The sequence below is a fragment of the Rhinolophus hipposideros genome (assembly GCF_964194185.1).
Source record: "Rhinolophus hipposideros genome assembly, chromosome: X".
Taxonomy (NCBI): Eukaryota; Metazoa; Chordata; class Mammalia; order Chiroptera; family Rhinolophidae; genus Rhinolophus; species Rhinolophus hipposideros.
Window position 1 is genome coordinate 102,475,915 of NC_138046.1, and position 16,997 is coordinate 102,492,911.

General features: G+C 35.2%; 1 protein-coding gene across 1 annotated transcript in view; it reads left to right on the forward strand.

Moving 5' to 3' along the window:
• Nucleotides 1-16,997, forward strand: part of DMD (dystrophin) — a 2,022,175-nt gene that overhangs the window by 696,230 nt on the left and 1,308,948 nt on the right. Inside the window, exons 24-27 of the mRNA XM_081043053.1 lie at nucleotides 1,180-1,293; nucleotides 2,295-2,450; nucleotides 9,708-9,878; nucleotides 15,579-15,761. Coding sequence (XP_080899179.1) covers nucleotides 1,180-1,293; nucleotides 2,295-2,450; nucleotides 9,708-9,878; nucleotides 15,579-15,761 — 624 coding nt within the window. The remainder of the gene's footprint in view (nucleotides 1-1,179; nucleotides 1,294-2,294; nucleotides 2,451-9,707; nucleotides 9,879-15,578; nucleotides 15,762-16,997) is intronic.

Here is a 16,997-nt window from a genome sequence, read left to right on the forward strand (position 1 = left end):
AGAGGGGTAGTCGATTGGCGGAGGGAGGTTATCACTTCGTAAAGGGTGTAAATGTCTAACTATTACATTGTTTTGTACACCTGGAACTAATAATACAAATAAAACAACAAAACAAGAAGCTTCTGGATTTAAATCTCAGTCAGGTACTCTGTTTTTCTTACCTTGTACACACCAAAAGACTGAGCAGTCCTAAAACATTCTCTAATGTACAACATACACATGTACATGTTTCTACATATAAACATATGTGCGCATTTATATGCACACCTACATGCATACATAAGATCTGAACTAGGACAACGGTAACATGAAAGAAGCATAAAACCAAACTTAAGAGATATCAGCAAAAGAACGATGGTGAAATTGAGAGTTCTTAGATTTAGTCTAATGCTTTTAGAATTATTATTAATCAGATTGAAGGGGTAACTTTCCGAGCAGCACATATCTTCAATAGAAATTTAAGAAAGGAGAAAACAGCACATCTGAACAACATAGTTGCATTGTATGGAAAATAAAGAAGTTCGAAAATCATACGTTTGAAAAGTAGCCCAAAAAAGCAGTGGGCAGTATATGAAAGCATAATGGGAGGTACTTGGCTATTTATAAATGATTAAAGAGGACATTTCTCACCCGATCTTTACTTCAACCTGATAAGGCAACTAAGAAATTCAAAGCAAAAGTTTTCTCTCTGAAGATGACAAAATCTTGGTCTGAAAGTTCCCAACTGGAGGGGCTATTTAAACTGTCAACAGCAACAAACAATTTGTGGAAGTTCAGGTTTAGGGAGGCTATAAAGACACCATGACATTGAGTTTAATGTTCATAGTTTGTTTTATGTACTGTAAAGGCACATTGTTAGTATTATCATGAGTTGTTGTGTAACTTAAAATTTCGCAAGAGGGGGATATGATTTAATGTTCTCGAGAGTAACATCATAAAAACACATTTGGTAGTAATTTTTTATTTTTAACAATAACAGACTTCACACACCAGTGCTTATACAGTAGACCATAAAAATGCAGGCTCAGTCAAAATAGTCTTTTCCTCAAGAGCTACTTAGAGACATCCTTCAAACATGGGAATTGTTCCTGGGCTTGTGTTTAGACATATTACCGTGATGAATCGTGGTAAGAGATATCAGCACCCCAACAATGCCTTACAATGGGTCTCTGATTCCAGAATCACATAAAAACCCTGAAGAAATGGATGGCTGAAGTTGGTGTTTTCCTGAAGGAGGAATGGCCTGCCCTTGGGGATTTAGAAATCCTTAAAAAGCAGCTGAAGCAGTGCAGGGTAAGATCTGCATATGATGCCTTTCACATGAAGACTTTTATATGGAACATTTTTTTTTTTTTGGTTATATCAGTGGTTCTCAAACAGGGGCGATTCCCTCCCAACCCCTAGGGGACATTTGGCAGTTTCTAGAATCATTTTTGTCACAACTTGGAGTAGGGTGGATTCCACTGGCCTGTAGTGGGTGGAGCCCAGGGATGCTTCTAAATATAGCCTGCAAGGTACGGGACAGCCACCCACAACAGGGAACTGCGCAGTCCCAAATGTCCAATGCAAAGGTTGAGAAACTGGGTTAAGTAAATGAGAAACAGAAAAACATGGTCTTTTACTCAACCCTCAATGTACACGATTATTTTAGTATAAGATGCAGTTAACTCTAAAGGTACATAATCATTTGAGCTTTTGTTATATCTTCTTACAGATTATCGGGCATACTGTGTGGCTCTTTCCATGCATATTGAACTGTACTATAATATTATATGCTATGGATTTTTGAAATAATATTCATTATACCATTGTCATGCAATGGGAAGAAAATAATCTAGCTCTTTAAATAATTTCCTTTGTAAATGCAAGCAGAAAAATGAAATCCACCTTATACATAACATTCACACCCATCTTATTATAACTGATTGCTGCAATAGCCTGTGTTTGAAAAACAGAATCTTTCCAAAAACAGTGATGTATAAAAAGCCCATTATTTTCACCCATTTTTCTAACATGAAATAGTAAATTTATTTCCTTTTGTATCTAATCTAAGTAGAATATAGGTAATTCCATACTTTATTCATGCCATAAAACCACTGAACATTTTTTACATGGCTTATATCTAAGCCGTGTGTGTGTGTGTGTGTGTGTGTGTGTGTGTGTGTGTATTTCAGATTTTAAAAAGACAAAATTCATGTGTCATGTCACGAATCCTCATTTTATGTTGCCTGTGTTGCATTTCTAATATGTTGATGTAATTGTTTCCAGCGAGCTTAAATGTATTATTTCCTTAGCTTTTAGTCAATGATATCCAGACAATTCAGCCCAGTCTAAATAGTGTCAATGAAGGTGGGCAGAAGATAAAGAATGAAGCAGAGCCCGAGTTTGCTTCCAGACTTGAGACAGAACTCAGAGAACTTAACACTGAGTGGGATCACATGTGCCGACAGGTATGTACAGTCTCTTTCACTGTGGATTGCCTCTATTAAATTAAGATTTCTTAATGGCTCCCTTCATCATTGTCTTTTTAAAAAGTGTAGTCTTTGACTAGGTTGAAGCTTTAAAGCATGGTTAATTCAACCATTCTTTGTCTAGCATGTCAAATATCTTCATAGCAGATATTTTAATGTTGTACTCATTGGGGTCCTAAAATGACCTTCTTGAATATAACTGTCATATGAGGCATTATTTTGATTGAATGGTTTTTCCAGTATATAACTTAATAATAATAATTGGAGTAACAAAATATACTTTACACTTGTATACTTGGTACAGAAATAAAATGAATAATACTGTATTTTGTCGGTGTAATACGCATGTAAAATGTGCACCCATGTTGTTGGCCCAAACTTTCAGGACAAAAATGTTTTGTTTTAATTTTTTTTTGTAGTTTATTGGGGTGACAATTGTTAGTGAAATTGCATAGATTTCAGGTGTACAATTCTGTGTTACATCATCTATAAATCCCATTGTGTGTTCACCACCCAGAGTCAGTTCTCCTTCCATCACCATATATTTGATTGTTTTAATTTTTTAATTCAAATTTTATTTGTTTACATTTAGGTACTTGTTTTTTGTATTACAAAGGAATTTTAGCATTTGTTTTTAAACATATTATGGTACAATAAATTTTATGTAACAAAAAAATAACAAAACACTAGAACAGATACAAGGTACAAGAAATTTTATGTTCTGGTAACAAATTTACGATACTTACACATCAGAGAAGGCCAAGAACTCTTCGTCTTTGCCAGTTCATCGTAAGTTCTACAAAACTGATTATCGTATTACAGCATTATTATTTTGCACGCGGATATCATTATTGATTTCTAGAGTTACCCTTTTAACTCATCAGCATAAATAAAAGAATTAAAAACATTTATACAGATGCGGAATTAGTACTACCCATGTATAATACACATTCTTATTTTTCCCTCACAAATTTGGGCAAAAAAAATGTGCATTATACCTTTACATGGAAAAATACGGTGTGTGTGTGTGTGTGTGTGTGTGTGTATATATATATATATATATATATATATATATATATGCACAAATATAAATAACTTTTACTTCTGATTGTTAAGATTCGCAAGTTTGGCTACTTCATTTATTACAATAAATGAACTAAAATTGGAAAATAGTTAAGAACAGATCAGTGAAAAAACAGTAGCTGTACACACATCTGAGTTCGTCATTTTTATACAGCAGAGTGTTTTATAATATAAGTATTTATTTTCAATTTCAAGGTTAAATTACGGAAAAGTAAATATTATATACACAAGTAGTGCATATCTAATACTATTCAAAAGATGACATTTTGACCCAAAACAGTTACTACTTTTCAACACACCAATACCTTTTTTGAAATTAATGAGAGGTTTCATTTTATGTGTATTTGAGGCAGTTAGTCTTTTGTTATTTCTAAGTAACCTTTCAAAGTTGCAAAGGAATCAGGCTAAAAGGCAAAAACTAAATTTGAAAAAGACAAGAATTTAGAAAAATAAAAGTCAAGTCAAATCACCCAGCTAATACCATCGCTGACAAATGCTCAACAGTTCTATTAACTCAGAGATGAGATAGCCCTGGGTCAGCTAGCTTGCATTCTTCTCTTGGAGTAAGCCAGTTCTAGAAGGGATATTCAGGGGGAAAAAAAAAAAAAAATATATATATATATATATATATATATATATATATATATATATATGTTAGATAATGGATTATACCACTGATGTTTTCCTGGAAGGCCAGTGTGAAAGGTATTTGTTGAATGTTTTTAATGGATTAATACAAAGAACAAACCAATTTATTTATAGCAAGGGAGAAAACCAGAGCAAAAAAAGTACAAAATCAACAGTATTACTGAAATGTCCAGTTTTTTCACATGTTAGAGAAGTGTATTTGTAAAAGCATCTCTATATTCTTAAAATGTTCTTGCTTAGGACTTTATGTCTGCAATAAAATGTACCAAGAATTTGTTGTTCAAGACAAGTATTGCGAACACATTAGTCAGCTACATAACAAAATTCCATAGATCCTGGCCACACTCTCATCTCATTCTAGAATATTTTATGTCTCTCTGGTTCTCCTTGGAATATCACACTGTCCATGCTTTGACATTATCTCCACATGACCTAGGTTTCTTCTTCTTTTTTTTTTTTAACTAAATCAATGGTTCTTTATTATTCAGCGATTTCTATGAAAGTGGGAGTCCAGTTACAGTGAAAAATTCCTCGTTCATGCTGAATTTGTTGCAGAGGAAATTAACATAAGTGGGAAGGATAATTACTTCTAAAAATTTTGGGAAACAATATTGATACAGTCATTTAGCATAAGCCAGGAATCCTGGCACTTCTTTTTTTAATTAAATTTATTGGGGTGACAGTGGATAGTAAAATTACATAGGCTTCAAGTGTACAATTCTGTAACACATCATCTATAAATCCCATTGTGTGTTCACCACCCAGAGTCAGTTCTCCATCCATCACCATATATTTGACCCCCTTTACCGTCTTCTACGATCTCCCTTCCCCCTTACATGACCTAGGTTTTGAAAGGAAGAAATCACGAAGTCATGAAGAGAAAGGAAACAATTCTTTAGAAGCAGAAAAGTCAAACAAGGGTATTAGGACCAATTCGGGGCTTCAGAAAGAATGGAAATGAAATGTACATCTATGCTGTATAGATGTGTCTACGCACAAAACGAGGGTGTGATATTCTTTCATGGGTTAAAGATAATTCCGTATCTGTTTTTGGATGTTAAGAGTGAAAAAAAACACAAAAAATCAGGGACAGAATTATCCAAATGCCTGATATACTTGAAGATACATTGATCGGATTCTGTAGGTATAAAATGGATGAGATTTTTTTAAATTCTAAAAGTTATATATTCAAATTGAAAATATCAAGGTTCTAGCTATTTTTAAATAAAGGATAATCATTATGAAAGTAACCCACATGTTAATGAACGATACTTAAAAGAAGGAAGGAAGAGTGAGAAAGAAGGGGTTTTATAATCATATATACCTTTACATTATTATGTTATATACTTATTAAAGAAATTAATCATATACATGTAAATACATAATTTATTTAAGGAAACATTTTCAACTTTTACTTATTAGAATGTTTATTTACACATGTAGTTACCAACCATTTTGTACCAGATATAAAGTAGTATCTATTTTCATGGAGGCTGTAGTTTGTTTAGTAGAGAAGATGGAAAGTAAAGGAGTTAACATGGTATCACACAAACGGATAATTTTAATGTTGATAAATGCTCTGACATGAGCCATCAGAATGCTCTGAATGAGAATAACAAGCGGGGAACCTGCCTTTTATTAGTTAGTCAGAAAAGTCTTTTCTGAAGAGGTGGATTTTAAAAGCTGATGCCTAGTTACTGCGAAGAACCTGATCCTTTGATATGTGAACTAGGGAAACTGTGGATAGAGAATGAGTGAAGTGGGAGAAACTCCTGAGGCAGAAGAAGGATGAGCAGATGTGAGTCAGGAGGAAACAGGTGGGAAATAAGAATCATGAACTGTCTTTTAAGTCAACGTGAGGTTTCAGTATGTTTGTCGGGTACATTGGGAAGCTATTAGACTTTTAGGCACAAAAGTGGCAGCATGTCAAGTGATTGTTTAGAAGTTTGCTGTTATCTGAAGAATAGACTGAAGGGGTGAGAGTAGAAGCATGTAGGAATTGCAGTTGTCCAGGTAGGAACTGGCAAGGAAAAAAGGAAACTGGCAAGGAAAAAGGAGGGTGAACCCTCGTGCGCTATTGGTGGGATTGCAGATTGGTGCACACACTACAGAAAACACTATGGAGGGTCCTCAAAAAATTAAAAATAGAACTACCTTATGATCCAGCAATCCCATTCTGAGTATATTTCCAAAGATAAATCTGTACTTCCATGTTCATTGCAGCATTATTCACAATAGGCAAGATATAGAAACAACCTAAGTATCCCTCAAAGAATGAATACAGGACACACACACACACACTGAGTACTATTCAGCCATGAGAAAGAAGGAAATTCTGCTATTTGCAACAACCTGGATGGACCTTCAGGGCATTATGATATGTAAGTGAGATAAGCGAGGCAGAGGAAAACAAATACTGTATGACCTCTCTTATATGTGAAATCCAAAAAAGCTGAACTCAGAAACAGAGTAGAATGGTGGTCCTCCGGGCTTGGTAGGTGGGGAAGATGGAGAGATGTAGGTCAAACGGTACAAACTTCCAGTTATACAATGAATAAATTCTTGGGATCTAATTTACAGCATGATGCCTATAGTTGACAATATTGTGTTGTATACTTGAAAATTGCTACGAGAGTAGATCTTAAATATTCTCACCACAAAAAGGAAAATGGTAATTATGTGAGGGTGATGGATGTGTTAGCTAGTTCTGTCCTGGCAATCATTTCACAATACATACGAGTATCGAAACGTTACATTGCATACCTTCAACTTACACAATGTAATATGTCAGTTATATCTCAATAAAGCTGGAGGTGAAGAAAGTGGAATGGGGAGGGGCAGTGCTGAATGTCAGTTTTACAAATTCTGGAACAGGAAGCATGAGGGACTTTCTATTTTATCTACAGGGTTAAGGCAGTGTAATCTGCTGATAGTATGAGGGTAGATTGGGCAATTTAGGGCTAGAAAGTTGGCATCACTTGATGTGATTAAGGTAGGATAAGATTGTCATTTTAACCCAAACCTTTGACAAAAATCCTTCTTGATATGAAACCACAAAAAATACGTCTTTCTCTCTGATCAGTCATAGAGCTGTGGAATGTCACATTTAGAAAAGATCTTGGAACCCATCTGGTCCAACTGCTACGTTAGTTATGAAGCTGAAATAAAGAGAAGTGAAGTGATGTGTCCAGGTTCACTTAGCTAGCTAATGATTGCATCCAGATATTCCTGATTCCAAAGCTGATATTCTTTCCAATATAGTCATGCTGTCACCTCAGAATAATGTCCTGCCTTTCTTTCTTTAAAAAAAAAAAATCTTCCCTGAACTCCTTTCTTCTAGTTTTATTTTATAGCATGCAATATTTTTTTACTACAAGTTTTAGCTAAGTTCCATTAGTCACTGTGATATTATTGTAGCTTTTTCAATTGCCTCCAAAGATTATAGTGGAACATCTAAGTAGAAATTTAACAGCATGTTTACTTAGGCTTATTATAAGCTCGTTGACTATGCAAAATAATCTTTTTACCTTAACTAGTATAATTGTTGGGCATAATGTTCTAGTGGTTGTGTCAGAATGAAACACTTGTTTACGTTTCAGTAGATCAGGCACTACCTTCACCTTGGAGACTAAAGAACTTAAAATAGTTTTAATTTAACTAAATTAGGTTTAAGATGGTAGTAAATTATACGAAAAATTAATATGATGATGGTTCTGCATATATTTGTTAAAGTACCATTAAAACTTCATTATACTAAAACTATGCATTACATAACGTGTTTCCCCGAAAATAAGACCTAGCCGGACAGTCAGCTCTAATACATCTTTTGGAGTAAAAATTAATATGAGAGCCAGTATTGTAATGTATTATTATATTATATTATACTATACTATACTATACTATATTATATTATATTACATTATATTATATAAGACCCAGTCTTATATTACAGTAAAATAAGACTGGGTCTTATATTAATTTTTGCTCCAAAAGATGCATTAGAGCTGATGGTCCGGCTAAGTCTTATTTTCGGGGACACATGGTATTAAGACTTCTCAATTCCAACTCTTACTTAAAAGATAGAACTCTATGTAATCCCAGAGAGAAAAAATAACATCATTTATTAGTTACTTTTTACAATAAAAGACAAGCACTATATATAATCATTCTAATGCTAAATTGATCTTTCCTCTCAGTGTGGTATAACAGGGTACTTTGTAACAAGCCATTAGCACACCTGATTTTCCTGTCCATGTTTTAAGTTTTGCTTTTCTGGTTAGTAAGGAATAAATTTCTACTGTTAAGAGTTGGTATTTTAGAGAGGCTTTAAAGCACAAATCTCCTGTCCCCACAATATCGCTTAGCAACCTGTTTTTTTAACTTAAAATTATATACAGAACGACTTCCACTTCAGTACAGATGTGTTCGGTACAGAATGTCATGCTACATGATATTCCATTGTGTGTATAAATATCTCACAATTAACGAATCCTCCATGAAAGCACATTTGAGTTTGTTTCAAATATGTTGCTGTCTTCAAAGCTGACTTGAACATTGTACATGCAACTTTGCATACTTTGTTTTGCGTGGTTCACATTTAGAGTGGAAGAGTAGACTCAGATATATAACTGTTAAAATTTTAATACATTTGCGAATTTACTGTTTAAAAGGTTTAGATGAGGGTAAAAGGGATCAAGTATATGGTGATGTAAGGAGAACTGGCTCTGAGTGGTGAACACCGAAGGTGATATATAGATGATGTAATACAGAATTGTACACCTGAAATCTATGTAATTTTCCTAACAATTGTCACCCCAATAAACTTTAATTGAAAAAAAAGGTTGTAGTATGTTGGGTACTTCCCTCAATAGGTATGAAATCCTTTGTTTCCTTAGATCCCTGACCAAATGAGGCATTTTTCTAATTATTTTATTTGCTAATCTTATATATATAAATGCATTAATTCTTTTCCATTTGCAATTATTTCGCTATAAATGTTACTGAGCATTCTTTTACATCTATGACCACATTTTAGTTTTCTTCCAGTGAATTACATACCTATGTCCCTTATCAATTTTCTGTTTTTTTTTCTGTCTGATTTGTGAGAGGTATGAATGCTAAGTTCCTAGGATATTTGAAATTTGTAAAACAGTATCAAAGAGCACAAAGAATGATTTCTATCTGTGCCAATAAATTTACTTTTTTCAGCTGAAACATATTAGGAAAAAATGTGTTTTTCTCTATTCTGTTTGTAGAAAAGCACTGCCACACACCATGGCTAAATTATAGTTGTCGGGGAATCTGTTCATTTTATTAAGTATGCCAAGTAAATGGCTACATCTTATTTTAACAGTTATGTGAAATTAAGCGTATCCAGTCGTCGTGAGTTATTTTCCTCAATCACATAAGCGTTTTACTTCTTCATGTTTTCTAAGCATTTTACTATTTATAATGTTTTATGACTTTTGATATTCATGGTTTACTTGTTGATTTGTTTTATGGCAGGTCTATGCCAGAAAGGAAGCCTTAAAGGTAGGCTTGGATAAAACTGTAAGCCTTCAGAAAGACCTGTCAGAGATGCACGAATGGATGACACAAGCTGAAGAAGAATACCTAGAGAGAGATTTTGAATATAAAACCCCAGATGAATTACAGACAGCAGTTGAAGAGATGAAGGTAAAATACACCAAATAATACAAAGAAAAAGATGCAACATTGCTTGAAAATGTCATTCTGCACAATGTCTTCTTTTCTTGGTTTAATAATAGAGATTGATTTTTAATTATTTATTTAATTTGCTTCCAGTGTGATATACATTATGTAGAATTCTTAAACCTTTTTATTCATTTGAATGCATTGTGGTCGAAATATAAATATTGACAATCACAGGTTAGAACACTTTCCCCTTGAAATTGTACATTATTAAGAGATTGAAATCAGCTCATCACTCTAGCTGTTTCTAGCTGATGCAAATTCAAATTGAGAATAAGTCCAAGTGTTATTGAAATGACTGTTGAAAATGTAGTCAACAGGCTCTGTTCATTTGATGATTTAAGGGGATTTTTTAGAACTTGGAAGGACTAAATATTTTAACTGATAGCCTTTAATATGGATAAAAAGGACTGAGTTGACATATATTTCCGTTCAAACAATAGGGTAACAGTATAACAACATTTATTTAGGAGCAAGGAAACTGCTATGTAGCAGGGAATTGAATGTACACAGTGACATTTCAGTATGTCATGTGTAAATCATCTCATTTCCTAACTTGAAAGTATGAACTAATGATTGACATTTACATGTAAGTAAATTGCCTAGTTCAGAGTGAGCACTCAATGATTTGCGGCTGTACTAATGATTTCTATCCTTATGTACCAGCAGTAACACACAATCTGTCCACCTTAGCCTATGTGAAATATTGATAGACATTTGTTTGTCTTGAGGCCTCATGATAGAGCAAAATTGTTTTGGAGCCAGACCCTTGGGTTTAAAACCTGGTCAAGTGTGTAGCCTTGGGCAAGTTACATAAACTCATTTTGTGAACTGGGTGTCAAAATACCTGCTTTTGAGAATTAGAAAGGTGAAACAGGAAAGTCCTAATGCAATGTCTGGCACAAAACAGATGCCCAGAACTCAATAATTATTACCATTACTATTGATATTGATGCTGCATGGTAAGAAATTAATTACATGTACTTTATTATATAATTCATATGATAATTCAATGAATATGTGTTATAATTAATAGCAGAAAGTACTCATGAAAATTCAAGGGGGGTAAACAAATGTGGCTTTAGTCCCATGTAAAAAGTAAAATTAAAACTTGTAAGGAAAACTCTATTTAGATAGTGACAGTTTCTAGAGTATTGAAAACTACAAAATCATTCTAATCTAATACTATATATTATTCATCAACAAATATTTATTGCATACTTATTATGTGCCAAACACCTTTCTAGATACTGAATATAGTGGTGAGCAAAACATAAGGGCTACTTGAATTATTGGAATATACATTTGGGGAGGGGAACAAGCAATGAAAGGAGAAATAAACAAATAAACTCAGTTGAGATCATGATAATTTGCCTCAAAAGTAAACCAGGATTGTGAAATAAAGAATAGTTAAGAGTTCAGGTGGGACTTGGGATGCTATTTTAGAAAGTGTTGACTTGTAGGGCATTTATGAGGAAGTATATTTTATCTGAGATGTGAATCCTAAGAAAAAGCCAACCTTAAAAAAAAAATCTTGTTGAAGCACATTGCAATCAGAAGGAAGAGCTCCTCCAAAGACTCTAGGGCTAATTGGGAAGAGAAAGAAGCCTCCCTCCCTAAAGAGAGTAAAGTGGGATAGTTGACATAAGCTGATTTTTGAGGGCGTGGGTAGATATTTGTTAACACAGGAGTTTTGTAGGACTGAGGAGTTTTTATTCCAAGTGAAATGGGAAAGCATAGGAAGGTTTCAAACAAGGGACTATAATGATTTTGAATTTGACTGTGGGGACGTCACCATCAGGAAAAGTGTATCTTTATAGAATGTGAGAGCTAGAAGGTACTTTGTAAGCAAAAGAGTCCCCACTTCTCTATGCTAATTAAAAAAACACAAACAAAAAGAAAGACAAACAAAGAAAAATAAACTGAAGTCCCCAGGGAGGTCAAATAATTTAATCATAGTCACAGGTTTTATCTGTGGTAGAACCAATAGGATTTAATATATTCCATCCCATCCCACCCAGTCCCGCCCAGTCCTGTCCAGTTCCACGCCACTGCACCCCATCCCAGTCAACATGTGCCACACCTGTGGCCTTTCACCTCCCATCTGAATCCCCTCCTGGCTGTTCTCACCATCTCTCACCTTATAGCCACTGCCTCAGATCTCTAAGTAGTTCATCAGCAGTCCGCTTGGGTTCAGGGGCTCTCTTTTTCCTGGTTCCTTCCTTTGGCTCTGGCCCTCTTCCTTCTCTCTTTGCACAGTTGGCCTACCTGGCTAACCACCCAGTCAGATCCTTTCTTCTTTTCCAGCGCCCAAGAGCAGACTGTCTCAAATTATACATTTTTGTAAACAGTCTTTGGAATGAGTGGCCCAGCCAATTAGTCCACATTGATCGGCGTGTTTAAGTAACTGATCTAACTACAAAATTGGTGCACTGGGGGTAATACTGAAAAGCAGAAAAGCGCAGGCAGCCTCTGGCAACAGGAGCAAACAGAGTTGGCAACAAGATTCCATTTATTGTGTTTTCCACATGCCACTCAAGGTAATCTCTTTAGGTCCGTTTCACTACCTAGAGGGTAGTGATCATACCTTGTCCAGGCTTCCACCTGTGCTTGTCGTGACAGCAAATTTATCTTCATTGTCAGAAGACAGACAGACCTACTTGAACCTCTTTTCCTGATTTACTCAGAGTAACAGTAGAGAACTTCTGTTTGTTCACTTTCCCCTCCTGTATTTTATATGACTTCTGCCCCTGTAAACAAAACATCAATTAGCATAACAGAGCGTAAAGGACTGTTTGATGAGAAAGATCTAACTTCAATATTCTTTTCCAGGTCCGCAATGACGACACGCTGAAACTTTATCTTAAATGCTTTTTTAAAAACTCTGGAATTTCCGTTTTAACTGTTTTCTTCTTTTTAAATTTTTTTGCTCTATTGTCACTGTAGTCCTAGTGCTTAGCAGAACTTACATGAATGTATTTGCTCTTCTTGCTGTATGGGTGACAGACTAAAGCAGTGATGCTCACAACCAAATGAGCCTCAGAGTCACCTGGAGGACTTGTTAGAACACAGATCTCTGGGCTCCACCCCAGGACTTCCGATTCTCTGGGACCTGACACTGTTCATTTCTAAAAAGTTTCCAGGTTATGCCAAAGGTCAAGTTCCAAAGTGGTTCCAAGGGACTATACTATGTGAACCACTGATTTGACATATTAGCAATGAAAGGTATCTGAGCATGTGCTGGCTAGACTAGTGGATCCAAAGGGAGCCAAAGCCACCGTTTCTGAGGAGGAATATGTCTAAATTATCCCAGTCATTTAGTTTTCTACCTTTCCCTGAAGTGCAGAAATTCATCATGATCTTCTTTTTCCATCTCTGAACCTTTCCCAACTTCTCAGCCTGCTTTTTAAGAAATGTATGAAAGCCTGAAAAAAAAGGAAAGAACTGTTTCTCCTTTCTGCGTTTTCTTTCTCTTTTTAACCCCTCTGCATTTTCTGATAGTTACATAGGTAGTTTGTAATTGGTATAAAATATCATTTCATTTACTGGATCCACTTCTTCATCTCATGAAGGATTTGAGATGGGCGTGACAGAAACTATGAGAAAGAAAAAGATACAACTCTCAGTGTGATTTACTTAAACTCTCTGAACCTCAGTTTTCTGATGTATAATGTGGAGACAACAAAACACATCTCCCAAGCTTTTGTTACAGATCCAGTGAGGTAGCATACATACCATGTCTGATATAGCGCACAGCGGCACATACAAAGTGGTAAACGGCTGTCGCAGTTGTTTGTAAAGCTAAATTATTATAGCCAACATATGGTTTGTGTAGGAACAAATCCCAAGCTCAGTGATGCTAAACAACAGATTTACTCAGAATTTTTAATTAAAAATGCCAATCAATTAAAATCTGAAGACAGTCACTTAATACTCAAAACAACTTCCACTCGCCATCACATTGTATAGTTTTACAGCATTATGGAACGGAATCCAAGGGCATAAGGTAATTGTGTTAAATTACATAAAGGTAATTCATAGCTGACCTTGTGCATTTCCTGCTCCTATCCCGTTACCCTCACTACTACACTCCACATGGGCCCAGCTTCCACCTGCCAGAACCTGTGTTTCTTTATCTGAGAGCTTTCTGTGGCTAGTATATCCCACTTTTCCTACCAGTGTGTCCAGCTTCAAATCCTAGGAAATTAGCATTCCCCCAGCAGCCTCCAACCAGTGATGGGAGGTGGTGTATAAACACCCAAGTGTGCTCCCCCCTGAATGGAATAATCCCAACGTATGATTTCCCAGAACTGCCCAGCGAGGTTAGACACCAGTCAAGAACAGTAATTGCAGGTTTTGCTAAGTATACCCTTATAGTCTCTATTCCCTTTCCTGCCTCCATTCCCTACCAGTACTCCTTTCACATCACACAGAAACTACTTGTGCTTGAAAGTTCATCTCAGGGTTGGCCTGGGAAGTAACACAAATGAAAGATCCATTGTGTGTGTATGTGTGTGTATACTTCTAACATACATGTACACATTAGAAGTTAAGGAGTGTGAATACACTCTGACCAAAGACCTACCATGACCCTCCTGTAATTGAACAAGTTGAATTTATTACTTTTGGTAATGAGAGAGAGAATACATGCCATTGGGAACCTGTGTATACAACGTGGGGTTGTGTGACTAACAGCATATTCGAGAGAATCTATTGTAGGATTTGCGTTTGTGTTAGATGAGTTGAGGAAGGGTTTCAGGCCTTTCCTTTGGATTGCATGTTGTCAGTAAGTGGGAGTAACTCTGTGATTGGGTATCTTCATACATGTTTCCTAGGAGGAGGGAAGACGAGAGTGAGGCTGAAGATGTTATTGGTAAAGGTGCAGTGGTACCTCATACTATCCAGGATAGGGGAGTGTTTGGTATTTTGTGTTTTGGACTACCGTGACGTTCTTGTCTATATTCTAACACGATTATGCAGCGGTACCGTTGTCATGATTGGCCATGGTAACAAAGTAGCCTTGTCTGATGTTGATAGTTTGTGAAACACTTTGTCTTCAATACCAGCTGACTAAGGCACAGTTGCGAGTACCAGGCCGACCATCTCATATCGGGGGCCACGCTTCTTCTCTTTCTCTTATGTGTTTTCAGTTACTGAATAGAACTTTCTTTTATCAAAATGTCGTCCCAAATAGAGAAATAAGACTTTTCTATATTAACTATCTTTTGATTTAAATAACATCTGTACTGATTTAAATATTATTCATCCATCTAAGTAATTTATAAGTGATTTTAATTGTAGACTATCGTATTTTTTAACTTAGTACTGAATTACTTGTTTCTTGCGTGTTTCCTATAAAGACATAGATAGAGATAGAGGTATATAGATATCCACAAATACATACATACCCACATACAGACTACATTTCAAACTATTCTGATGAATGGTCTGTTATGTTCTGGTTATAATTTTTTTTTTCTTTTGAGTTCCCAATTTTCACTAGACCAAAATTTGTGGAAGTAATTTGAGTCACGATTGGATTTCTTTTTATGAATCTCATTCTAAAAGAGATGTGAGGAGACAAGTCTATGATAGGTAGGAATGAATGAATTTGGGAAGAAAAGTCACAGTCTTGTTATTAAGGGCACATCCTTTATTTTTCAGAGAGCTAAAGAAGAGGCCCAGCAGAAGGAAGCCAAAGTGAAACTCCTGACCGAGTCCGTGAATAGTGTCATAGCTCAAGCTCCACCTGCCGCACAAGAGGCCTTAAAAAAGGAACTTGACACTCTAACCACCAACTACCAGTGGCTCTGCACCAGACTGAATGGGAAATGCAAGACATTGGAAGTTAGTAGCTTTTCTTGATTCTTATCAATGATATGTCAATTTCTGGGCACTTGTGAAACACAGTGATTAATCACATGGACTGTGGTATAAGACTACTTAGGCTCGAATTCTTCACTCAGGCACTTACGATTTGTGACTTCGGGCCAGTTGCTTACCTTGTGTAAACTTACATCTTGTCTGTAAAATGAACATACAGATAGTACCTATGTCATGGGGTGCTGAGAAAATTAAATGAGCTATATTCTATTTGAAATACTTAGTCTAGTCTCAATAAATGTCAGCAGCCATCATTCTAATTCTTATTATTACTGTCATTATTATTATTAGGTTACAACAATCCTTTAAATAAGTTTTCTCAGGATTTATAGAAATTGGTCCCTATTTTTAATATGTTTGAATATGCATAAAGTCATAATTGTCTTAGCAGGAAGGTATTCTGTTGGAGAGGTGCATTTTATTATAACTATCTTTAATAATAGCTGTGCCCTGTCAAGTTCTTTACAAGACATGTCTAATTAGCTCTTTTTGGGGGGGATATTTTACATTATATTTATTTATTATCATAAGCCTGACTTTATCTTTCTCACATACTTATCTGAAAATAGATGATAAAGAATTCAGATGCCTCAAATGCTTACCATGTAACTGCATCAAAAATAAACTATGGTCCTCCTTGTAAAAATACTGTTTATTAGCAGTAAGCATTATGCCAAGGAACTCAAAACTACCTACTACCAAATGCTAATGCTGCCAGATACTGTTCAATACATGGGCTTTAAATTAAGTCCCCTTCCCCCACTGAGTTATTTTTGTGAATATAGTTGATAAAGATTGCAGGTGCCCCATTATTGTTGAAAAACGTTATTGTTTAAATAGCTTTTTTTTTTTTGCTTGATATGTATTTAGTCTAAGTGAAATAAGTCAGACAGAAAAAGTCGAGAACCAAATGACTTCACTCATATGTGGGATATAAAACTGAAAGCAACAAAGGAACAAGACAAACAAACAAAGAATCAAACTAATACACACAGACAATAGTTTAGATAGCTTTTTATAGTAAGTGTTTGATATTTAAAGGCAAATATGTCTCAGGCCAGTAGAATAGATCTTTGAAAATATTAAAAAAATATATATTTATCTTACCAGCATCTAAGATATTTCCAACTTATAATTTTTTATTATAAAATGTGATCTTTGAGTTTCTCCATTATAAATTTAATTCCTTCTTTATTTATC